General features: G+C 36.1%; 1 protein-coding gene and 1 non-coding gene across 2 annotated transcripts in view; one reads left to right on the top strand and one right to left on the bottom strand.

Moving 5' to 3' along the window:
* The window catches only part of LOC105446150, a 108,223-nt gene extending 81,536 nt beyond the window's left edge, over positions 1-26,687 (bottom strand). Inside the window, exon 1 of the mRNA XM_011682583.2 lies at positions 26,564-26,687. Within this exon, the coding sequence (XP_011680885.1) occupies positions 26,564-26,687 (124 nt within the window). The remainder of the gene's footprint in view (positions 1-26,563) is intronic.
* Positions 21,790-21,854, top strand: Mir5992-2 (microRNA mir-5992-2). Its single transcript, NR_130636.1, has one exon. It is a non-coding gene; the product is annotated as a microRNA mir-5992-2 (primary transcript).

Here is a 26,687-nt window from a genome sequence, read left to right as displayed (position 1 = left end):
GGTGTCGTGTAGCCGTTGAAGCACACCCTAATGCTAACAGATACGTCTAATGGAGGATTACTTTCCCTTGTTTGCGTTTGAATAATAAGAAAACGAATCGGAACTGAAAAGGGGAAACATGAAGAAGAGAGGAACGGAGGAAACGGGCGCAAAGGAATAAAGGAAATGTAGAATGTGCTCTGCCATGTTATGGGTAAGAGAGAAGAAAAAAATATCAGAATACTGCGTGTTCTCGAATTCATGAATATTTAAGCAGTGGCTAAAAGTCACATGCCGAATACAATATGCTTCAACAGAACTAAACGTATTCTTCTTGTAGGAAGTGATAATATATAGATATATGGATTTGAAAACCAATACAGTTAGGGCCAAGTCTTTTTATTCATATCCATTCATATCATGAATAGAGGTTCCATAATAACATTATAATGTATGCGAATATTATTATATATTATCATATCTTTGTAAGTTTAGACAATGCTTTGTTTCTGACGTACAAGTCAGTGTCAATATCTATTTCATTTGCCTCCCATATTATCTCGTGGAAAATTTCCTTTAAACTGTTATTTTTTCCAACGACCGAGTATTTTCGAAAAGGTTTTCACATAGACGTAGACTTGTGTAAAAACAAAGCATGCGTGTTAGCTTTATTACTTTTTCCCCTAGTAACAGCACGCCGATTCGTCTCTCAAAAGTGGGTCTCTCTTTTACTGAACAGCTCTCCAGCAAAAGGATTCGTCAGGAAATTTAGTAGCAAGTAGCACCATATACTCTCATCGGATTACAACGTTTAAATTATTAAGTTAGTTTGATGTTAAAGGTTTTGTGTTTCACAAGACTTACGTGGCAGAGAAAATACAGACAAGAAACATGCGAACAAACACAAATGCATTATGAATAATAATAATATAATCATGTATTTATATAAATCCTTTTTTTTAATATTGACATGTTCTAATGCCCAAATTTACAAATGCATTTATCAATGGTTAGTTGCAGAGGAACAATTTTGCAGTAAAAACTGCAGGACTCATCATACACAGAAGTACGTAAGTAATTAATAGCGCTCATGTTGTGTCTCAATATTGAAATTGAAGACGTCGACACTGAAATTGAAATTGTATGGTTATATAATTTATCTACTCGTTTAAGGTGCAATGCATTTATATTTCTTTCACTTTGGGTGCGGTTATCCCCCCACTCCCTCCCCCCCCCCCCCCTCCACAAAACAGATTAAAAAAACACTGACAGAGGAATTCGTCCTTGTTTTCACGAAGTGACGTTAGTGAGGAAATTCGTCACGCAAAGTGAATGCAATTTTTTTTCACTACCGTCACTTCGTGAAAACAGCGACGAATTGTTGAAGTCATCTCGAGAAGAGAAAGCTATAGATATGTTGTATTATTATGTCATATTGAACGAATTTGTAATTGTAGTTATGCAAAAGAATGCCGTTTACAAATAAAGAAAAACAAAATCTAGAGACGATTTCATATATTTAAATTTCTGTACACCTCATCAGTTCATCAGTATGCCGTTTCAATATTTTACCATACACTCATTAAAATGGCTTCATGCTAGCAAGGCCACAATAGCGATCACAAAGAGCTTATTGACGAATTCCACCCTAAGCATATTGCGCTTTAGGCATACCTGATTTGGCTTCGTTGTGGATATTTTACGTAACCTATGTGTACGAAAAAGTAGTTTAATTCGCTATATGCCACTAGAAAATTTTCCCTGTGCAACATTGTATTCATCGTGGGGTCGATATACCAAAGGCGTCACGATTATTTAACTGTTTACAACTAAAGATTAGTCTGTATCGGTGTTAACAGGGTTGCCATTGAGCTAATTGAAACCGGAAATGGATAATCTTGCAAAGCCGTTGTGTTGCATATAGCAATCATACTGTCAATTGTCAATATGTTTTGTGCAAATCTGCACGTGTGGCAAGCAAGCGACAGAGAGGTAAAACAAAGCAACCGAAGTGTTAATTCAAAGAATCTTTCTTGAATAATTTGTATGAAAATGAAAAAAGAGACTTTCATTAAGGTTTACAAATAAAATAATGTTACATTTGTATTTATTGTTTGATATCTTGGTGCTTTTACTTTTAAATGATTTGTATTATTTCATTCAAACACTATGGAATGTAAACAAAGTGAAATGTATCCAGAAATATTTTTGCTAAATACCAAATCTACTATCACGTCTATTTCATCCACCCCATATGCAGAGGAATGCGATCTACTTTTCAATAGACGCTTATGTAATATGATTTTCGGGACCTCAGGGAAAAGAGTATTAATACGGATGAGGTTACAATGGGTAAACAAGACATGTTATTATAATTATTAATATTTGTAATACTAGCCTGAAATGTTTACGAAACGTAGTACTTGTAATTCGATCCGAGTTGTTAAACCAGTTAACCGTTAAGCTGTCAAAACTGGGTAAACTTGCACTGGTAGTAAATCACTGTGGATTTACTTATGTGTTAATGGTAATAACTTTGCTCACATTGTGTTGCATGCATTAATAATACTACTCTACTTTAATCCATCCATCAATTGTTTGGTGTTGCTTCTTTATAAGATAACAAGAGAATTATTGCAAGTTTCGGAGAAGTGTTACAGTTAGTTTTCCTCTTATAGTTTGGTATACTTAAATTGGAATTGTAAACTTAGGGTTAAGGCAGATAATTTGTTCAATTTCTGCACCTTCGATTGAAAAATAATACAAACAAAGAAACTAAAAAGTACAAACAAAACAAAACAAAAACAAACAACAGACCTTCTTCAAACATTTGGGAATCATACACTCAGACAGAAATGTGAGGGGTTTCAAATGAACTGCCATATAGAGCCTGGAGATGTTTAGAAGTGCACATAATTGTTTGTCCTTTAGATGTAAAACGAGACGTTAATCTAGCTCAAGGTTGCATGCTTGTTCCTCATTGTTTCCAACCACCACAGCCCACATCTATCTTGTGGCTGAAAACACGTACATCATCGGGATAATAACCGTTTTCTGAAAGTTCACTTGTCAATACTTTTCCTTTCATTCCGTGCCAATTAATAACAGACGCAATTGCTGGGGTTTTATCATGTCCCTTCTCCTTCTTATCTCTGTTTTTTTCTCCTGTTTGTTGATTGTTTGCATTATTCAAATATTCTTTAGCAAATCTCGTACTTAATTTTTTCCTTTCACAGACAGATAACATATGTTATATATATCAGTCTCAATTAGTCTGGGAGCTCCCTAATGTTCAACTATATGCAACGCCTGGGGAAACAGGTTATACCAACGATCTGTCACAGCAGGCATTATTTAATCAGCCATAACCCAAAGAAAGCACACGGTGAGGTATGCAGCACATGGTATGCACACATTAGCTACTTAATAGCAACAAAATATTAGAGGCTTATTTTAGAAACATGCATCTACGACTGATTAAATAATGTCCTATTTGTCATAGGCAATGAGAGGAAAGGGTGTGCTGCTAACCTCAGTGGTCACTGTAGTTGTCCAATGTAAGCAAAACCTACAGAAAAGAAGGTTATACCGATGAGCTGTCACAGCAGGCATCATTCAATCAGTTATAGAGGCATGTTTCAACCAAAAAATAGCCTCTGACATAATCCTAACCCTAACCCTACCTGGTGCATACGATACTGTATGCGAATTATGCAAATAAGCTACCCAAGCGACATTACGTTAGTGGCTATTTTTAAAAACATGCCTCTACGACTGGTTAAATAATGCCTTATTTCATAAGAACACCAGCAATGAGAGGAAAGGTTGAGTTCCTAACCTCAGTGCTCACTGTTATTGCCTACTGTAACAAAACCTAATGAAAGAAGGCTATACCAATGGACTGTCACATCAGGCATCATTAACAAATAAAAAACTAATCCTAACCATAACCCTACCTGATGCATACGGTACTGTACGCAAATTATGCAAATAAGCTACCTAAGCGACATTACGTTAGTGGCTATTTTTAGAAACATGCCTCTACGACTGATTAAATAATGCCTCAGTTCATAGACAACCCGACACTGTGAGGTAAGGACGCGCGGTGTTAGATTGAGAGTCGGATTGAGAGTTTCCTAATCTGCTTAGTTGTCAACTGTAAGCAACGCCTGGGGAAAGAGGCTATGCCAATAATCTGTCACCTACCCTTCGCTGTCTCTGTCACAGTAGGTGCAGATAGCCAATACATCCAAGGACGTTTCATCACTCGTGACTTTTCATTTAAGCAAGGCATGTTATGACTGCACCATCACACTTAGCATACCAATGCCACCACACATCAACGTATCCGCATTTCTAGGACATTTAACACTCTAATATGATTAACCAGTTGACTCCTGCATTTTCTCATTCGCATAGACTTAATACAGAAGCCATCCGGTTGCAGTAGGCAATGGTTTAAAGGTACTGATTCGTTTTGTTTGAAGATGATTAAAGTGAATAAGTTAATATCGGATAAATGTAGCCGATATACCTATTTTCGTGTTGAGAGTTTTTGCTTTTCATCTCGGTTGAGTCAATTTGTTATCAATGCGATGATTTCAAAACCAAACAGTACACATCGTTTATTGTGTAGGCCTACTCAAAATCAACCCTTTCCAATCGCTTTCAAGTTGTTTCTTTAACAACCTAATTCCATGACCAGAACTGTATATATATTCCAATTCCATTATATTCTGCATTCCACTTACCCCATGCAAGGACAAAGTTTACTCTCAAGACTCTAGTTTGCACTGGACCAAGGTTTTGGAAAACCCTCTTGACTCAAGCATTAGCCATTCTGTCAGTATATCTGTCTTCAAACGTAAACTGAAATTGTACTTATTGAATAATTACTTAGTTGTTTCTTAATCTGTACTGTCGTGATTTATATTTGAACTTAATCCATTCCTCAATTTACTTCTGTATAGCAACTACCGACTTACCTTTTCCCTTTTCTATGCTTTCTCGCCTGTAGCTAGCTTTCAGTTTACAGTGAAAGTATTTTTTTTCTTTCTCCTCCCACTCGAGCTCTCCCTCTCTTTCCCACTCCCGCCCCCTCTCTCCATTTCTACATCCCACATTATTATCACTCTTATCTCCCCTTTTTGTACATAGTCTCTTCTCCCCATCCTTTTTTATTACTAAGTTAAACCATGTGTATAATCACATGGTTATTGTTTATAGTTATTTGTTTTAGTACTTTAGCGCCTTTGACGAACATTTCTTGTATTAATCTATTATATAACCAGGCTGTTCTTGTTGTTTATGTTATTGTTTTTGAGGGACCTGACCTCTACAAGCTAAGCTTTAATTAGGTCTCCTCGTCTTTTCTTCTTTTGTTTTCTCATGTAAATGCATTGTAATACTATGAACTTGATTCTTATAAGTGTATATACTTTGCATGTTATACATTTGTTTAATTGTATTACATTTATGTTGGAAGAAAGACAAATAAACTTGAACTTGAACTTGAAATAGGTTTTGCCAGTCAAATATAGCCGGAAATATATGATATCTGAAATATTTGAATGCCTGAAGCTTTGGTTTGAAAATGGGATTTGTTTGTATCATAATCATGTAGTCAACTTATCGGCATACAAAACTGGAAAGCTATGTGTATACGTTTATATCGCACACTAACTCGGGTAAGCATTTGCAGGGGGGCGGAGCTAGTTTGCAGGCATTTATCCCTCACTTTCGTTGTGCGTAACAATGTATGCACTGTGAGACTATGCCGATAGCCTACTTCATAGGATATGTACTTTATCTTGGTAATAAAGAGACTCACAGAACTCTAGGCTCCGCTCAATGCCTTAGGAAAATAGTAAAATGTCAAATTTGATCCTGTTCATGTAGACTGCAGCTAAACAAGGATTTGTTTAGTGTACTAACAAACTGTAAGGTTAAAATATGTAAACTTTAAGATAGACGCAGAAGCGTAGATTTTGTACAAGTTTCTATTTTGACCGAAACGTATTCGAAAATGTCACAAAATACATGCATGTTCGCTGGTTCATTGTGTGTGTTTTTTCATGCCGATAATCCAGTAAAAATCTAACCTTGCCTCTCCATTCATGTGTGTATATCTTTAAAGCGCTTGAATACTGAGAGCTGGTAATTCGATTTACTAAGCCCTGGTTTCAAGTTGAAGGAGACCTGATTCTATGTTGTAAATGCATTAAACAAGGTATATGCTGGAAATAAATGAATTCAAACAAATTACGTTCTATTGCCGCCAAACATGCCATGAAGAATTTTGTTCTTAACCGTGCCTCGCTAAATTTGTGTCTTATTTAATTAAATAGGTCTTACACACGTGGATAAGGTTTGCATTTGTATTTCAGTATATCAACGGAACAGGACTTGTATTATTATTATTACTTGAGATGTGAGTGATATCTATGACTTTCTGATCATTTTCTACATAACGTGAATTTTGACGCGGCTGTTATTTGTTCTCTCATGAGATATAGTACATTGCATTACTGATATTATGCTATCTTAACAAATAAACGATGCGGATAATTGATTGATTGATTAATTGATTTTATTTACCGAATATAAAAACACGTACATGATAACAGGATAAAATAATTTCAGAATGAAAGTCCTGTAAATTAAAAAATACGATATACATTAATGTAAACAATTAATATGATATACTTTTTAGGTAAAAATGTAATATGGTATATTTTGTATGTAAATATATAATATGATTTGTTTTTAATGTAAATAATTTAAGTGATGTACTTGTTTTTGTAAATATGAAATAAAGAGAAATAGGAACACATGTAATTCAACCAACCATCTATATTATCATGAACATTAGCGTGTAGAAAATATGATTTTCTGTTCCAATCATTCAACTTGTGCCTTCTTTCTTGGTATCAAAACATTTCAATTGCACTCGAGACATTCCACGGCTTGGAAATGGATAGTTTGGTGCTTAGCTTCTTGTAAATGAAGAATGCATAGGATTTATATAAAAGACATAATGGATGAATTGTGACAGAGAGACACATTACATGTATAAAACATGTAAACCCATCACAAACCATGTACAACGGAGGGGTTGTCATTTAAAAACAGAGTACATTCTGTGCATATACAGTCTTACAATAATACCATTAGTTTCGTACAGGTTCAAAATATCAGAGAAAAATAACGTATTGTAACATTAAGTACTTGCATCAAGCTGATGATCCTATTCGTTCACATACACATCCGTAACAAACAAACGATACAAACACAAACTTAATATCTAAGCGATTCGGGGCAACATTAATAAAATGGACGATTTCTGATGTTCAGGATATGTTTTGTAATATTTTTTTAATTTGATAGTTTAGAAAAAAGCATGTATGTGATGAATAGCCGTTATTGAACGTACTTACGGTAAACTCATTAAAATAACCCAAGGCCTTGATATACTTTGGCAGGCATGACAAAAGCGAACTCAGCCAATTTCGTAGTTATATCATTTGACTTTCATTATAATTCATACATTGTCATAATTGACCGCATTCGAGTTTGATATATGTAGGCATGGTCGGAATCGCTTTTGGAATGCGCTATCACACTTCCGATGTTCCCTGCACCATGGCGATAACATATTGCGGTTATTACCCCCATTCTACTACTAGTCGTAAACGCAATGCTCCAGTGGCATATCCAGAATTTCGCTCAGTAGGGGGGGGGGGGGCAAAGCATTTCAACTTACTGTGATCCATATACCTTTAGTAAAGAGAGAATCGGTGTGCATACCAAAAATGACATAGTTGGCATGATTGAAGAAGGAAAAAAGGTATTAGTCTCGTATATGGAATGTGGAATAACTGAGGTATAGCATGATGGTGAAAAACTAGGATAAATAAATATGCACCTATAATGTAGAATAGCTTTGGAATATTTAAGCCGAGGCAAGCTCTCTGAAAAAGTGCCACTGGGCATATTTAGTCCCATCCATATTGGATTGTGTTGTTATTCTACTAAATAAACAGAGCTCTACTTATTAGAAAGATATATTTCCTGTGTTTCTTGACTGTGGGTGGTTCTTAACCTGCTTCATACTACAAGAAGGACTGCATCAGTCTAAAATCTGCCAAGAGGGGAATTGACCCCGTGTCTCTCCTTCAAATAAGCTAGAGCAATACAACTCCAGAAAATGCAATCGACATGACAGAAATTAAACACGATAAAATAATATTGTATTTTCAATGTGGTGCAGGATGGTAATGGCTTTTGCGGAACATGCGGTAAAGTGTGAAACAGTATCAGCTAAACGTTTGCGCACTTCGGTTTAACCACAGTAGAACAATCTAAAAACAACTTTTTCTTTCTTTTAAAAAAAAAATTGGGGCATTTTCATTTATTAAAAGAAAAAAATTCTCCCCGCATTTAGAGGTGCTCACATTAATCATCTCCCCCTTTCTGTCTCCCGGTGTATTATTGATTTAAGAGAATGACATTTAGTGTGGGCGTATATTGCATTACATTTTCACGAGAGAAAATGTTAAACCCTCTGAAAGTGCTCTGCGATTCACAAAATCATTGTCATAAACGATTTTGCTTTGGTGAGACACCCTTCAATAACAAAGCGCTTATTCTTTAGGCTTTGTCTTGATGGACACATTATTCATATAATAATGAAAATCAACTAATAATAATGATCATCATTATCAAGTGTGAGGTACAGCCATCGGCGGTCATGTGGCCCTTTATATCTGTCTAGTGTCTGTTATCCCTAAAAAGTAGGTATTGCTGATTTAATTGCTGGTTGCCCATTTGTTCAGGTGTTGGCAGTATGCGGGGCGTTGCCTTCTCATGCTCTTCTTTTAAGCAATCTTCCCTGTTAAATGCTGTCCATATTATCCTTTCTATATGTGACCAACAAATTGGATTTGCCTCTATTTTATCGTGTCGATGAGTGATGGTTTAACTCTTGCTTTTCCAAAGACGTTTTCATTTATCGTTTTTGTCCATGACATATTCATATTCTTTATATAAAACCAGGTCTCTGAAGCCTCTAATCTTCCTCTAAGCTCTTTGTTTATAATTGTTCAACACGCACACCCATAGAGAAGAATTGACCAGATATGTGACTTTACGAGACGGATATTGCTTTCATAGTAGTGCTCTTATGTCTCATTGCGGACTTCATCTTATTAAATGTATCATTAGCCATTCCAATTATTTATTTATGTCATAAATAATTTTCCTATTTGATGAAATGGTGTAACCAAGATATTTAAAGGGGTAAATTACCTTTATTGTTTCTCCTTTATTTATGAGATTGCATGGGGGAGTCTGAGTCTGTTTTAGATAGTATCATAGACTTTGATTTCTTGTTAATCAAAGCCCAAGTTTTTATTCATACTTTCTTTTGATACCACATTTAAAACTAACTGCGGATTTTATTGGGATTCTGCTGCTAAAACGGTATCGTTTGCATAGCGAAGGTTGGTTACAAATTGACCTTCAACCTTCGCAAAAAATGAGATCCTTGATCGATCTCGTGATCGTTTCACCGTAAATGTTAAAGGGATCGTGCCTCCTCAAGAATAGGCTAAAGTGTTTACAAGGTTTGTTTTTACTCTCATGATATCATCTAACGATTGCGACAACCAGGAAAAGCTTGGTGACCTGAATCTATACTTTCAATCTGTCATTCCTGGACCATCTTTAAATGTGGATAGATTAACAACTTTTCGTTTTGCTTTTTCTCTTTTTGATTTCCATTACAAGAAATGAATATTTTTGCTGGATCCTTTTCATACTTATAAAGCAGCATTATAGCATTAACCTAAAAAAATCAGTCGTGATACGAGTAACATTTTAAAAACTACTCTCTTTCCAATATGTATCATGTTTCTCATTTCCCTTATGTTGATTATATGTTTAATTGTTCTAATTCTAAGTAGCTGCGTGCCATGTAAGTATAATCGCATGGGCTGAAAAACTTGAACATTTTTGGCGGCCATCTTGGTTTTCTGACGGAGTGAAGTTATTGCATTTTAATGGTAATGTAATATTTTATGATTCCACGAAAATCCTGCTAATTCCATCACTGGTAGTGCCAATTTAAGCCATGCTGGAAACCACTTATGCATGATGTGCAAGGTTATTAGGAAATAACCCTGTACTTGTAAATAGATATACATGTAGGAATAAGCTTCAGAAGGTTTTGCGTGATTTCGCAGGAAATAGTCTTGGTAGACCACACATGAGAGGAAATTAATTAATTAAAATTTCGTTTTCACTTTAGAAAGCCCAAATTTGTTGCAAAGTTTACATTTAGAAGAATTCCTCATTAAGTTAATCCAGCAAATGTAAGTATTTGCTTCATTAGTTCTTACTAAGAGTGATTTTGCTGGGTTTTCCTCCTTTTTGTTTCACTAGTGCACCACCGAATTCCGTAGACTGCCCCGCGTAGTTTCGGTTCCATACCTGGCTGGCAGTTTATTTATAACAGATGTGCATGGAGTTGACATACAGCACTAATAACAACCAAGCAACATATGTGATGTGATAACAACGTGAAGGCTTCTCCGAAGTAATAAATGCTTAAAGGTACTCTCCCGCTCGGGTTTCGATAAAAAAAAAATTAGAGTAACTCACAAAATACAGCAATTAAGTCGGTCTCGACATGGTTCATTATATAAGGCGACGGTTGGTATACAGATGAAATATAGAATATGCAGTTGAAAGCTTGAAAGTACTCTACAGTTTGGATTATGATAATAAGTAATTTACTCAAAATGTCGTACAATTATGTCTTATTCCTTTATATTAACAAAAATAATCTCCAACCCCAGTTATGATATCAAATAACCATCCCCGGCCAAAAAATATAATTGTTATGTGACTTGATAGTTAATGGGTTACGATATAAATTTACCATAATAAATATCATTAAGTCGAGCTAACATATTTCTACATATTTGATTGGTTTCATAATAATTATTAGGTTGTGGATAGAGAGTAATCAACTTACAAAGTCAAGCAATTAGTATATGATAACATAGTAAAAGGTTAATCTCAAACTAGCGTTGTGATACAAATTAGCAATATCGCAGAGTCAAGCAATTATTATATGATTATATAGTAAACGTAATCTCAAACTCGCGTTGTGATACAGAGTAGCCATATCGCAAAGTCAAGCAATTATGATTACATGGTATAGGTAATCTCAAATTCGCGTTATGATACGGAGTAGCCATATCGCAAAGTCAAGCAATAATGATATGATTATATATTAAACGTAATCTCAAACTCACGTTGTGATACATAGTAGCCGTATCGCAAAGTCAGGCAATAAATATACAATAATATAGTTAAGGCTATCTTAAACTCGTGTTGTGATACAACGGAGCCATATCGCACATCTAACGACTTTTTCTCTGCATGGTTTGTGATATTTTGTGCGACATTAGGTTTACGAATCAAATACGGTTTTGACGGGTGGTTCTTTACAGTGCAAGATACAGAATTCCATAAATTGATTAATAATTATCCACGTGAATCTACTGTCACATTTCATCAAGGTATATATCATATGTAAATTTTGTATTCATTGCAAAATTTAGGATGGTATTTGATGCGCGTCCGTTAGTATTACTTTTGTTAAGTTGACAAATACTTTCATTAAAATATTGTAGAACGTTTTATGTTTGAATATTGGACAACATAGGCGTCATTATTTGTCCACCTATCAAGCTCATGCCGAACTCTATTGACCATTATATTGTTATTTATGCGTGTGTGCGTGTGTGTGTCTCTCTGAGTCGGCCATTCTAGTAACCATTATTATTTTTTATTTGTTTTACATTTCATTCAGACGTGGAACCACGAACGACTTTAACCGATCAAAATCTAAGTTTCACAAACAAATTAATCTACGTATATGAACTGCTTCTATTACAATTTCTTCTTTATGCTATCAAAGTGAACTCATTCATATTATTCATTTGAACCTCATCGCAATGCAATGATATTTACGGTGCATGAAAATAAAAACAGCATGACGATTTTTTGCTCAATATACGTTTCTAATCAAATAAAGTACTTAAACACGTGTCGTTATTATCTATATATTTTAATTCCAAAACCTTTTTGAGGACTTTTAAAAATGACGTGTTCGTGTTTTTTGTACTGATCAATAACAACAAGAAAACCGACTAACAGCAGAAGTAGCAGCAGCAGGAAAAACAAAACCCTCAACTTTAGTTTTCTACGTATGCGCAGAGTAATGGAACACGCGTTTCTTTTTTTCTCGATAGTAACGTCATCACTGAAGGTAATGTATTGGCTCAGGTGCCGTGTAATAATGACCTTCTTCGATAAAAAGAGTAACATGTTACAATTCCGACCAAAAGAAAATGAAAAGTCTCAAATAAGAAAAAATGTATTTGAAACCCTACCAGAAAGATAAAATACGCATCTTATGTCATAATATTAAAATGCCTTATGTTACTATTGTAAAATTAAAAAACCAATGTTCCTACAACGTTTGCCATTTCAAAAAGGAAGTTTCAACTACGTGAACGTTGTTTCTTACTTCCTTATGACAAGTAGTGCATTTTTTTTCATTTCTTATATATAGGTTTTCTCCAAATATCGCTATATACCTGGAGGCTTGAATAATAACTACACTCCCAAGACACGATCTCGCATAAAATCCCCCGTCATTAGTACGTGAATTTTCCCTCCTGGCAGGATACCTTAAAGAGGCACGTTCCCACCAGTGTAGTTATCGTAACATGCAATCTGCGTAAAAGCAGTATTCTGTTGGTGTCAATAGGCAGCTATAGCCCCGTCCGCCAGCGCGTACGTATTTTGAGCGCACTCTGGAATAGGGGAAACATGCCCCTTTAAAGGGTCACTGTTCTGAAGGCCACGCGAAGATACATCAACCGCTCGCATTGCATGCTGGGCACGTGAATGAAAATGACGTCATTATAATTTAATATTAAATTAATAATGTCCATGCGCTGGATCTGGGCCCCGTTAATGGCAATGACCAACCAGGATCACCGATGCATGTCCAAGAGGCTGAACTTTAACCAATAAGAGTCGTTGTTTTAAATTTGCAATATGATTGATCACAAACCTTGGTGTTAAGAGCATTATCGAAATTCAACAATTTGCATTTGCATTATTATATACATTAATATCCCGTGTAAAAGCAGCGTTAAAACTAAACTCTTGGTTTTGAAAACCGTGCACGTTTATCACTAATGAAATATGATCCACTATTGCACTTTTATGGGGTAAATAGATAAGGTTTACTATCTATAGTTTTAATTCGGTAGGGATTACTCGGGCTTTAATTTCAAGTAAATAAAGGCCGAATTCGATCAAAAGTAATCCACCTATCTCTCTCTCTCTCTCTCTTTCTCTCTCTTTCTTTGTCTCACACAAAACACAAACACACATTATCCTTACGAACATAAATGTACTCACACTCTTTCTGTTACCATGATCTTTCTGTGATATGTAATTTATACTCACATCTAAAGATGATGTGAATGTATAATTCCCGTTGAAAATTTTACTTGCAACCTTCCCCCTCTCTTTCTCCTCCCCCCCCCCTATCTCTCTCTCTCTGTCTCTTTCTCTCTTGAATGAGCTCACGCACATTCTCACTCCGTTCGTGTTTCGAAGTATTTTGTTAATGTTTTTAAATAATGCATCATCTGTAGTAGATATGAATGTAGAAATGTCATTGAACGCTTGTGTATTTAATATATCCCCCAAACATACACCTCACTCTCTCTCACTATCTCTCTCTCTCTCTCTCTCTATATATATATATATATATATGTGTGTGTGTATCTCTCTCTATATATTTTCTCTGTTTCACGCACATACACACACACACACACACACACACACACATACTCACGCCTTCACCCACTTTCTGCTCTCATGTTGTTGATATATATAATATGTCAAATGTAGTAGATGGGATTTGGAATTCAAATTGAACGCTGTACATCTCTCTCTCTCTCTCTCACACACACACACACACACACACACAAACACAAATTCCATCCCTCTTTCTCCCTCCCATTCTTTATTTCTTCCGCCCCCTCTCTTTCTTTCTTTTCTCCCCCCCCCCCCCCCCCTCCCCCACACCTCTTTATCTGTGCGTCATACTATGTCGTTCTCATCTCCGTCTATCTATCTCACTTTGGCTATTATTCAAGCTAATCTTTTCCCTTTTCCAACGATCTTTTTTAATTCCTGCTCCTATGTAGTTCTTTTTTTAAAAATCTTTTTATCTTCCCTTCGCCCTTTCTTCCTCCTACATTGGTGCACATATTTTGTTAGTAAAGAATTATCATGTTCTATGTTGTAACATTCAATATAAAGTCTGAAGACATTTACGTCTGATGAGACATTTCAAATGTGACGGAACTGTACTACCCGAGATGTTGATTTAAGATGACAGTTAAAGAATCGCTCTCCTCTGTGACTTACGACCTTTTGCATGAAACGGCAGAAGAGACAAACAACTCCTTACAGATTAATGAGATGGGTAAGCAAAGCTAACCGCTGAATAGTCCTCATTATGACAAGGTAATCAAGTTCATTTATTGCTTTCATTTGCGAAACTAGGCCACCCTGTCGTACCAATAAATGCCAGTACACATGTAATTTGCTTTCCTCGATCAGGAGTCCTTCATCTCGAGCAAGACAAAAGCAAGCGCGCATCCTTTATAATGAGTGTTTGCACGCTGGTTGGTATTTGAATAAGGCCGTGTTATTCAGACTCCCTTTCTTTCTTTCTCTCTATATCTCCTCCTCTCTCTCCCTCTCTCTGTTTCTCCCTCTCTGTCCCTCTCTCTCTGTTTCTCTCTCTCTCTCTCCCCCTCTCTCTCTCTCTCTCTCTCCCTCTCTCTCTCTCTCACACACGCACACGAGTCCCGTTCAAGTTTTCAAGTTTTATTTGTTGCACATCTTTTTAGACAAACATCTAAAATATAACTTATATATATATTCATTCATGTTTGAATGAACACGTTTCAATGATACTCAATTCATATAAAAGATTAAGTAGAATGTGATCAACCTATTGCAAAGCAGTGCTATTATATTATAGGTTCCTGATAAACTAGACATTGCAGATGAAAAACTGTAGCAGTAGAGAAAAAAGAAGGAATTTAGAGGGGTAAATCCAAAACACAATGGAATAAAGACATTTGATAAAAATGCATTAGGACAAATTTAAACCCAGAGTCACCTGGTCAAAAAGCGTAGTTACTGTAGTTACTATAGTAGATCATCTCTGGTAGATGTGAATGTAGATAATACTATTGAACGTTTCTGTACTTCCACCCCCACGAATCTCTTTTTTCTCTCTGTGTCTCTGTGTCTCTCTGTCTTTCTTTCTCTCCCTCCCTCACTCTCTCTCTCTATCTCTCTTTCTCTCTCTCTTCACTCTGTCGTCCTGTAGTTACTATAATATATCATCTCTGGTAGATGTGAATGTCGAGAATACTATTGAACGTTTCTGTACTTCCACCCCCACAAATCTCTTTGTGTCTCTCTGTCTCTTTATCTCTATATAATTGCTCTCTCTTTCTCTCCCACTATACCCTCCTCTCTCCTTTTTCTCTCCATTACACACAAACACACAAACACACACTAACATCAAAGGTTTGCCAAAATTAACAAAATTAAAATAAATTTTATATATGGAAAAAGGATGGCGTATTGAACATGATATAATGGTAGAGTTTACTGGATAATTTTGCATAGAAATTGACAAATATTAATTTACAATAATATCATCATTGTTATGATGAGGTGTTACTATTTATATTATTATTATTATCGTTACAATTAAAATGAAAAATGCACATATCCTCAATTAGGTTTGTTTGTATTTCAATCAGAAGTCGACAGGACGTTACTCAGTTTGGAATCGAAAGTTTCCAGGGTTTTAGAAGAACATAAATATGCTCATGTCAAGCACTTTTTGTCTACCATTACTCGTCTGACGGATGGCCTTGGTGGAGAGGGAAAGAGGAGATATAGAATGGATGTAAGCCGAGGATGAGATGAGAGATGAGATGTCTTTGGTGGGGTAGGTGTCTCTTCTTACCTCGCAATCTAATAAGCATCTTTCCAATATTACCTTACTGCTTACCCCAATATTTGCTAGAACCATCATTGCATTACCGCTGAATTCTGCACCCCCCCCCCTTCCTCCCATCTTTCATGCAGATGTTAATACCGCTTGTTATTATACCACAGGAATATTTTCTCTGTGCCACATTGAATTTATCATGAGATATACCCAAAGCGTCAATATTATTTAACTGTTTTCGGTGCAAGATTTATCTATACCGGTGTTAAATGAGTTATCATGGAGCAAGTCATGATCAGAAATGGGTATTTCTGCAAAGCCATTGCATTGCAGCAAACAATAAATTGTTCAGTCAATTGGTGCCTGTTGTTTTGTGCAATATAGTTCATTTCTCGTGAGGGAGGAGGTGGTGGGGAGGAGGGGAGAGCAATTGATCGAAGCAGGACACTTCATGGAAAGCTCAATGGCCTCGCATTAACTGATCGACATGACGCCAATAGTGTTGACATAAAGAGATATCTCTCTTTTGACATACTGGTAATAGTACAGTACTGGGTCACCTGTTCCAAGCCTTCTTAATAACAAAATCTAGGAAAAACACGAAGTACAGGGCAGGAAAAAGATAGACATCATTGAATGTGTAGAACTGTTATTGGTCCAGGATGTCGGAGTAATATTACTCTTTTTCATGAAAAGCATGAAATATAACGTGTTTTGATGCTAAGAGGTTTCGGCCTCATATTCTCTATCTCCACACTAAATATAATGATCATTATTAGAGGTGCATAATTAATTCACTATTTCGCTTGACGTTATGGGAACCGTTAGTTATTGATTGGTATTTCGAAAAAGTGGGAAGTTGAAGATTGCAAAAGCTGTTCGACATTGCGTCTATCGTAGTAACTTTATTTTCAAGTTTTCATAGCTTAGTCTACCAATGACAAAAAGTGCAAACTACTGAACTTGTCTCTACATTTTGTTATTGTTGTTGTTGGTATTTAATGTATATGCTTCCTGGGAGAAATTTACTGGGTTTAAGCCACAAATATGTTTAAATAATTGTCTCTACATGTACAGTCGAATACTATTACCTCCGTATTTAATTCATCTTGAGAAACCTTACTGAAAATAAAACGATGTTCAATAAAATACTTCTTATGACAAAGAGTGCCAACTACTTCACCTGTCTCTATACATGTGCAAACAAATACTTTTACCTCCGTATTTAGTTTATCTTTAGGAACCTTTCAGAAAATAAAACAGTTTTCAAGAAATACTACTAATATGACAAAGAGTGCAAACTACTGAACTTGCCTCCAAATGTACATTCGAATACTAATACCTCTGTATTTAGTTTATCTTCAGAAACCTTACAGAAAATAAAACGATTTCCAAGAAATCTTCAACTTTTCAGATGAATACAAACAAGATCCTTGGAGCATCACACCGAGAGCAAAATACTAGAAGGGAAATATCAATGACATAGACCTGAGCAATTAAATCGCATTGGCCTTAGTTATAGCAGGTGCATGCGTCGATAATCATATTAGATTTTCCACCGAGAATCAATAAAGCGGTAGAGGTATTTTGAAAGAGACACTATACGTAACTTGAAAGCGACCCAGAATATAGGGGTGAAAGTGAACAATCGTTTCACGTCTGCCAGAATTCGCGCGAGCTGTATCTGAAATTTGACTCTCGATTAAACTTAGCTTTTTAACCTTACGTAGCACAAAAGAGGAGGTATATGTTTTACAGGTACGCATCAGATAACTGGTATCAGACCGCGGTGGTATTTTATTAGTATGATTTTGTATTCTTCACTCTCATCAGAAAAATTGAAATAAAAGGTACATTCGATACAAAATAACAAATAACTATTCACATGAAAACAATAACTCTAAATTTTCACATTAAAAAAAATCCTAAATAATCATAATATATAATTCAGAATAAAGCATTCGAATTAAAATACAAGAATAAACTATGTTTTATATTGTTCATGTAAGTAACATATCCACTTCGTGTTTGTATACAGAGAGAATTTTTTTTTATTCCAATAAGAGGAAGGGAAAGATTAAAAGAGAGCTTTAAAAACTGAGAGGCAAATAGGATAACAGGGGTGAAGTTCCTGTGCAAAAAGAACCCCAAAGAAACTCACACCTCAACACCATCATTATGTACAAGAAACAGGATCGCAAATTGACTATCGAAAATATCATGTGCGAACATTACAATGACTTACATGGGATAGCCAATGTGGTACTGAAATTGCCCTTGATTTGATGTTTCGCAAGTCTTCGCGATCGTGTCAAGAAAATGATATGTCAGGAAATCTATCGCAAAAGGGGACATGGGGGAAATTTCCAGATTTCATTCTGAAGTGAGGAACAGGAAGGCTTACTTCGAAGCATCGTGTCATTCTGTCGGGTCGGGTGGTCGCGACCCCCACCTTTTGAGAAAACATGCCCCTTTATTCACGACATGCCGAGGGTAGTGTTTGTGAAATAAAACCCTCTCATCTACTAATTGTCTGGTCCACTTTACCAGACACTTTGTGAAAACCCCTACGGCAAATTTACGAAAGGTCGCGTCCTTAACGTGCGTCTTCACATGATATTCCTTTTTCGTTTCACTACAGTTTGTGGATCGCAACAACACGAACTGACGCGATGACCCGATTGTTCGAAGTGAGCTGAATAGAAGTAGCTTTTGAAATCAAAACAATAATAAAGATGATACACGTAACCGTAACCATAAAGATAGTTATTTTGTAAAGATGTCGTTCACCATTTTATCTGTTCCACTGACTGTAATTATAATATATTGTGCCATATATACATATATATCGAGTGAGTTCGGCTTTGCGAAAGTAGATCATTTGCGAGGCAAAACTTAAATTGAGTTTTGGTCAAGTGAGTGCATTTTATGCTCTGTCTGAAAATATTTTGGAAAGGTTGATTAATTAGTTTATAAGAACTGGTCGATGCTGTGAGGTATTGGAATCACCAACATGATCATTAATTTAATTTTGCTGACATGCACTGCAAATAGACTTCATTTAAACTGCGAAAAACAGTTGGAAATGGTTTATCAAGAAATGCATATAAAGTTGTCTATGATGTGAGGAATTGGAGTCATCTTAATAATAATTAATCAGATATCGATGAAAATGGCATCCACTGCACATAGAATATTTTGTCCAAATGCGAAGAGCAGTAAGAATAGGTTGGTTAAGAAGTACACATGAAGTTGTGTATGATTTGGAGATTTGAAATCAACAAATTGAAAAATATATTTGTTCGATTTAACTGACAGTTACATGCCTACAGATATATTACAATGGGAATACAGACATACGTGCGGCATGACTATTTTGTTCAAAAAATTAAACTTCTTATCATATTACAAATACCATGTTAGCTTTATAAGAGCCCTCATTTTCAGGGGATATTTTACTATTCTTTCAAACAGTCATACAATAAGAAAGTTTAAGAAACAATGCCCATCTTTACTATAAACCCATCTTTTACTTTAAACTTGAGTACACACTAGAGTTGTGAAATGGTAGATCTAGTGCCAGAGAGAAGCAGTTTGAAGAGAATCGGTGTATGCCTCATCGAACGGACATATTCCGATGCATGTTAATACCCACACGCTTATCAACATTATGGACATTTTCCTAGAACTCAAAATTGCCTTTAAAATTTTGTAAAAACAACAGTTGTGAAATGGCAGATCTAGTGCCAGCGAGAAAGAGTTTGAAGAGCATCGGTGTACGCCTCACCCAGGAGACATATTCAGATGCATCTTAATACCAAAAGGCTGCCAAATGTGCCACAGATATTTTCCGAGAACTAGAAATTCCCTTTAAACTTTTGTAAAAAACGAAAGTTGTGAAATGGCAGATCTAGAGCTGAAGAGGTAGAGTATGAAGTGAATCGGTTCATGCCTCAGCCAAGAGACATATTCCGATGCATGTAAATACATGCCTACAGGCTATACCAATACGCCACGGTATTCCGTACACCTATAGTTTATGTATGTAATTACCTTGGTTGCATGCTCAGTTGACTTCTATCCATATATCTAACCGTAGGTGTTGGGCCCCAAAACTCATCAATCTAATTGTACATTAGGGATGGCTGTGTGCGTATTAAAGGGAGCAATTACCCCTACACGACACGTACAAAAGCACCTACATCACATTGTCGCAATGCCTGCTGTCATGTTGTGTTATATGTGGGTGCGTATGTGTGTGTGTGTGGGGGGATTATTTTGTATTACATTTCCTATGTAACGTGTATACTATACATTTGTATATAAACACAGACAAAAAACTTTTACCAGTTTACATATGGTGTAGCAGTGTAACACACTAAAGTACATGTGTAAATAATCATGCGTTGCTATACCGGAAACTATTTATCTAGGGTTAACTTAATATATATGGTGAGCAATTGCGATTCCTTTGCTTTTTAAATCGTAGTAGACTCGTAGATTTTGTTGGCTGTTAGAACACATTCAAACTCCCGCCAATTTATAGAAATGGAATATTTAGGTGTTGTGTGCTAGCGGATACATCACCGGACTGTGGATCACATGGTTCGCGGTTCGAGTCCCGCCGCGATACCAATGTCCTTTGGCAAGACATTAATCAACATTTGCCACTCTCCACTCAGGTGAAGTAAATGGGTACCCGGGAGAAAGAAATTCCTTAAATGCTTCAGCACCTTATTATGGCACATCACCTACAGCAGGAGTAATAATAATTATGATACCTTTGTATTAGGCGCAGTGGAGTAAATTCATATAGTAGCTGCGCTATAAATGGACCTATTATTGTTATATTGAAATAGTGCGACGCGTTAGCAGCTTGTTTAGAAGCAATCATTTTCTATTTATGAATTCATTAGTTTCCTAATGGGAGATCTCACAATTGAATGAAAAGCTCGTAGGCTTTAGATTCCAACGGAGGATTATTATCCTATAAATATTTCTACCGCAATAGGTGAATGTACCCTGCCTTACCATTATAATAATGGTGAATTGTTTTTTTGTCTATTCATTAAAAAAGCTCCTCACATAATTCACATCTGCCGTCAAGCATACTTAGGGAATAAATGGATTGGAATAAAAGCATATTACATTTTCTTTCCGTTATAAAAAGTCATTTAATGATAGGAAACTCACATTTTGTATCATTAACTTTCAATATTTATTTTTACACTCATTTTGTAAATGTCTGTATATAAATGAATTTCAATACATCGCAGTTAATCACGTTATACATCTAACGATGGGACGTTCATATATCTTTCACTAAAAAAGAGGAGCGAAATATTGTGGTTTGAAAAGTAAACCAATATGGCATGTAGGAAATGGTTTCATTAAAACACGTACAGCTGAACTCAACGTTAAAACTATCGTCAAATTACAGGATGGTATAATAAGAGGTAGAGGTAGAGGTGTTGTGGTCGAGTGGATACGTCGCCGGACTGTCGATCACAAGGTCCGCGGTTCGAGTCCCGCCGCTGCACTAATGTCCTTTGGCAAGACATTGATCTACATTTGCCACACTCCACCCAGGTGAAGTAAATGGGTACCTGGTAGGAATTTATTCTTTGAAACGCAGCGCGCGTAACAGCTGCACTGCTAGAGCCAGGGTAATTATGCTGCATTATTGTAGAGCGCTTAGAGACATCTGACAAAGTAAGTGTTAGGCGCTATATAAGCACTGTAATTATTATTTATTATTATTAATTATGTTAATCATTGTGATGGCTAACAGGTTTGCTGTTTGTGTGCCTTTAGCTAGTCATCATCCCCTTTATCCATCAAATATTGACATCATCTTGCAGTTATAATGAGACGCCATTACATGTATGATCCCAAGGTGACGGTGTCTATTTGCAATTCAATTAGGAATGTCTAAGGTTATATGAAATGCAATGAAGCACCAGAGGAGTTTGTCAAAAAGACTAAAATCGACTTTAAGTTGGACTTTAAAAAGGCAGGCCGTCATACTACTGTTTGCTCTCATCATTATGATTTATAGACAATATATTTTTTCCTTCTATAGTGAATTATCAAAAGATATGAATTCCGTAGATTTGTGACCATGATGTGTACGTCCCTTGATAGACCATTTTTTCGTATTATTATTATTAAACGGTGAGAGCAAACATAATTGGTATCAATGGCCTGAGATAGTTAAGACCAACTTTAAAAAAAAGTCGACCTTAGTCTTTGTGAAACACTCCCCTGGTATAGAAGTTTTATATGGACGAGCGAGTTGTTTTCAGCACGACCAAGAGTTTTATCTTGTCAATTGTAATATATTGTATGAACTGTTCATGATTATTTTCTATGTATGCAAATTGTTCTTCACTCCACTCGATTTTGGTGACGCATGATTGTTGAAATATGGCAAGAATTAGGTCACAGACGATGAGCGGTTGAAAGAGTCTGTATCGTAGACTATTATGAGAGAACGGGTAAAGCCAGGAATGTGAGCATCCGCTCCGCATGAATATTGATTGTTTTAATTTATATCAATTTTAGCTCCGTCTCTCTGCGCCGCTATCCTGTATGGGTCTAGCCGGTAGCGGATCAATAGGTAAAAGTTATTATTGTCTACTAAAATACACTTACGGAAAAGTGTTATTTCAAGGTTAACATAAGGTAAGAGTCGACAAGAGCGGAAAAGGAATAGCAAAACCAAGAAGGAGAAGAAAAAGAAAAAGAAGAAGAAGAAGAAGAAGAAGAAGAAGAAGAGGAAGAAGAAGAAGAGGAAGAAGAAGAAGAAGAAGAAGAAGAAGAAGAAGAAGAAGAAGAAGAGGAAGAAGAAGAAGGAGAAGGAGAAGAAGAAGGAGAAGACGTAGTAGTAATCAGTGGCGGATCCCGGTGGCTGAAGCGCCCCCCCCCCCCTGAGAACGATGGAGGGAAAAGATGAACTAATACTTTTATTGTTGTAGGTAAAAGTAGAAGTAATAGATAATCTTGATAATAATAATAATAGCAATGATAAATGCAACGATTACAATAAAAATAATGATAATAATAATGATAACATAAACAAATGTATATAACAATAATAATTTAAAAAAATATAGTAGTTACAATAGTAATACTACTACTAATAATAATAATGATAGTAATACTAATAAGTATAATAGTAATAGTAATAATTATAATAATAATTACAATGAAATACTATAACGGAGAAGGAGTAGGTGAAACAGAAGGTGAAGAAAAGTAAAGTTAAGTGGAAACAAATATAAACACATGAATGAGGAAGATGGTAATGAAAAAAATCAGCAAAAGAAATAAAAACAAACATTATGAAAACTGGGCAGATAGACACTATTATTGATTCTTTAATAAAAAAAAATACAGCATAGGTTATTTATAGCTCCAAAAAGGGCCTATAAATTGTGCAGCCCTGGTTCATCACAAGGCATCAAAATCAGTATGAAGGCTTTAGAGTATAGCGTCACGAAATTTGACACTCGTAACTCGGCCAACTATTCCCAAACTGATTCACAAAATAAAAACATGAATATTCTGACGTTGACAGACATGCCATTGCGAAATGAATTAGACGGCGATGGCGAAGGTTTTCTATGGAATATGATGGATGATGAAGACAATGACGACGGTGGTGATGATGGCAATATTTATGACATGTCGGGCTCTAGTGCAGAGGTGTCGTGGTCTGGTGGATTAGTCACCTGAATCCCGATCACATGGTTCATGGTTCGAGTCGCTCCGCGCCATTAGTATCCTATGGTTAGACATTAATGTACATTTGCAACTCTTTACCCAGGTATATTAAAATGGTATCATTTTGAAATTTATTCCTTAAATGCTTTGATCGCCTTAGGGCAGCTGGTCTAAAGCCAGGGCAATAATATTAATTTGCAGGTGCCTTGTGCTATCTCCTGGAATGATTGTGTGGAAGTGATAATATTCATGGTGAGAAGAAGAAAAAAGGGAAGAAGAAGAAAATGCCAAGAATAACTTCCATAATCTTCGTTGTGAAGTTGGATAATTAGTCTTTTAGTCACTCTCTTTTATTCTATCTCATCATGCTTTTATTTTTACTCTCAGTCAGACTCAAATTTCGTTCATAGTTCATTGAATGCACATCATCAATTTACAATTCATTATTTAAATATTTACTTTCACAACGATATCATTAGTCATCCGTGGGTAAATTTACTCTATATCTTTTCTCAAGTAATTCTAATTTATCGATGACATACGGTGAACTAAATCGAATTTAAGCTTCAACTCAAGGCAATACTTGACATGTTTTATTTCCCCCTTGCCATGCCCTATGCGTACAGACTAGCATTCTGTTCTTTAAGTCGCTGTAATCATCTGCCTGTCAAGATTTTGAGGAAAATAGCGTACTCTTTCTTTTTAGTTACTGTTATCGTTCAGCGCATATTTGTCTCTCTTTTCTATTTTGATGAAGACTTCTCGTATCAACTTTATTGTAGTTTTCCTTTTCTATCTAGACTAGGATCATTGGGGACGGAGCGACAGAAAACCCGATATGTAATGGCTATCGAAAGCGTCTCCATAGAGACTTTCATAGTGTAGAATTGTAAAGAAAATCAATATAGAACGTGTCTGTTCAACATGCGGACATGACTATGAATAACTCTAACAAATAGCACCGCAAAGTATTCGTGGGTAGTTGAAGATCAGAAGCAATTTTGCCTTTTTTTTTTGCTCAAAACATTTCCTGAGTTTTGACCAATGACGAGGACAAATCCACCATTGTGCAGTAAAGTATGTAGTATAAGATATGATGAGCAAATCGGAGTAGAACATAATAACAGCTTCAAAATAGAGTTACGGGTGTATGACAAGATATTAAATTATGAAGTTTCAGGTTTAAGGCAAAGGTTCTCTTTCATGCTACTAACAATAATAGTGACCTTTGTACAACACTAAACACAACGTTTCTAAGCACTTAATATTGCAATTATTATTACCCAGGCCATTGGATTCAATTGCTCACCCGCGCACGGTAGTGAGCACGCTCCACTCCCCGAGGAGTATTCTAGACAGGTTCCATTTTACAGGCACACGCATGCTAATCAAACCACATTAGCATTCGCATCCTGCTAGGTGAAGAGTGACATGATATAGATTAATATCATGCTAAATGGCATTTGTGCTGCGGTGGGACTCGAACCGTACATAACATGATCGACAGTCTGGTGACGTTTCCGAGAGACAAAAACATTTGCAAAAGACCGGTTTACTAACATGTTCAAATGTAAGGATGTTAATTCCTAGGGCCCCATGCAGTACCGAGTATTGCATTAACCCGGTATTAATGAATGAATGAACAACACTAATTGCAATCCAGTCTACATTCATTATTTCTTCCTATGTCAGACAACCCTCGGGAAAACCTTCGAGTTTTCAGAAGGATCGTTATTTAAACAGTATGCATACAATTTGAAAATGATAGTAAACCGGTCAATTGCAACTCTCTATTAAAGTGTTTCGCGGCCGAAGCCCAACAATACAACATGTAAGCATCTTATTGCTTGTGTCTCAGAAGACATTGAAGAAAAGAAAAAGAATTGACAAAAAAAGATCGCCACTACCTTCGGAACTTCAACTCGAAGGCAATTTCCTCGGATTACGTAATACCTACGTCATTGTCGCGATCACACATTTTAAAAGATGACGCACTAGACTGCTGCAGGTTTTACTTGAGTTGCTCGTTAAAAAGTTATTGTGTTAAATGCACCCTACATGGATCCAAGTATATTTACAAGTTTGTATTTTTTCCAGCCATTTAAATGTTGTGCAGTGAGAGAGTAACATAAACTTACAAAATGAGAAAATTGATCAAAGCTTTTCTAATTCCTACTAAAAAAAAACATAGCCACCGCCCCATTCTCTCTCTCTCTCTCTCTCTCTCCATTTCATCCATTTGGCACAATCGTTATTTGATAGCACAACAAATTAAATTTCTTCACCTATTTCAAAACAATCAATGTGTTAAGACGGACCATGATGAAAACGAGTATTTCTTAAGGAGGCCTTATGTTTGCTGCTGCCTTACCTTTGTTAAAGTATAGTCTTAGCTTTGTGTGAAGAGAGTAGGGCCATGTAGGTTGTAAAGTAAGAACATTGGATTTTTTTCATACCAAATGTCAACTCCGTGTACAGAATCTATAAGCGTATAACATTCATCAATATTTGAAGCCTCGACCTGAAGATGAAATGAAGTTCGTTGGTAGCTTAGCAACCGCATGACTTCGCCTTCAAATTGTCCCCTTGGACTGGTTGCGCACTGCCTAATGTACACACTAATGCGATGACATTCATCAATATTTAATACTGACTCTAGAGTTATCACGCTACTTCGGCAAAGCAATATCCAATGCAAAATAAGAGCCATGAGAAATCACTCACCAGTTTTCACGAATTCCACACTGGACGGTTCATCTCCCGCTTCCCCTGAGCTATGGCGCGGCAGCTTGCCGAGTTCCGATGGCCGTCTGGGGACTGCATCCAGCGCCGCCAATGTGGACGACAT

The sequence above is a fragment of the Strongylocentrotus purpuratus genome, unplaced genomic scaffold, assembly GCF_000002235.5.
Source record: "Strongylocentrotus purpuratus isolate Spur 01 unplaced genomic scaffold, Spur_5.0 spur5_scaffold_20, whole genome shotgun sequence".
Lineage (NCBI taxonomy): Eukaryota > Metazoa > Echinodermata > Echinoidea > Camarodonta > Strongylocentrotidae > Strongylocentrotus > Strongylocentrotus purpuratus.
Note: the sequence above shows the minus strand (reverse complement) of the source record. Positions and strands in the feature narration are given on the sequence as shown.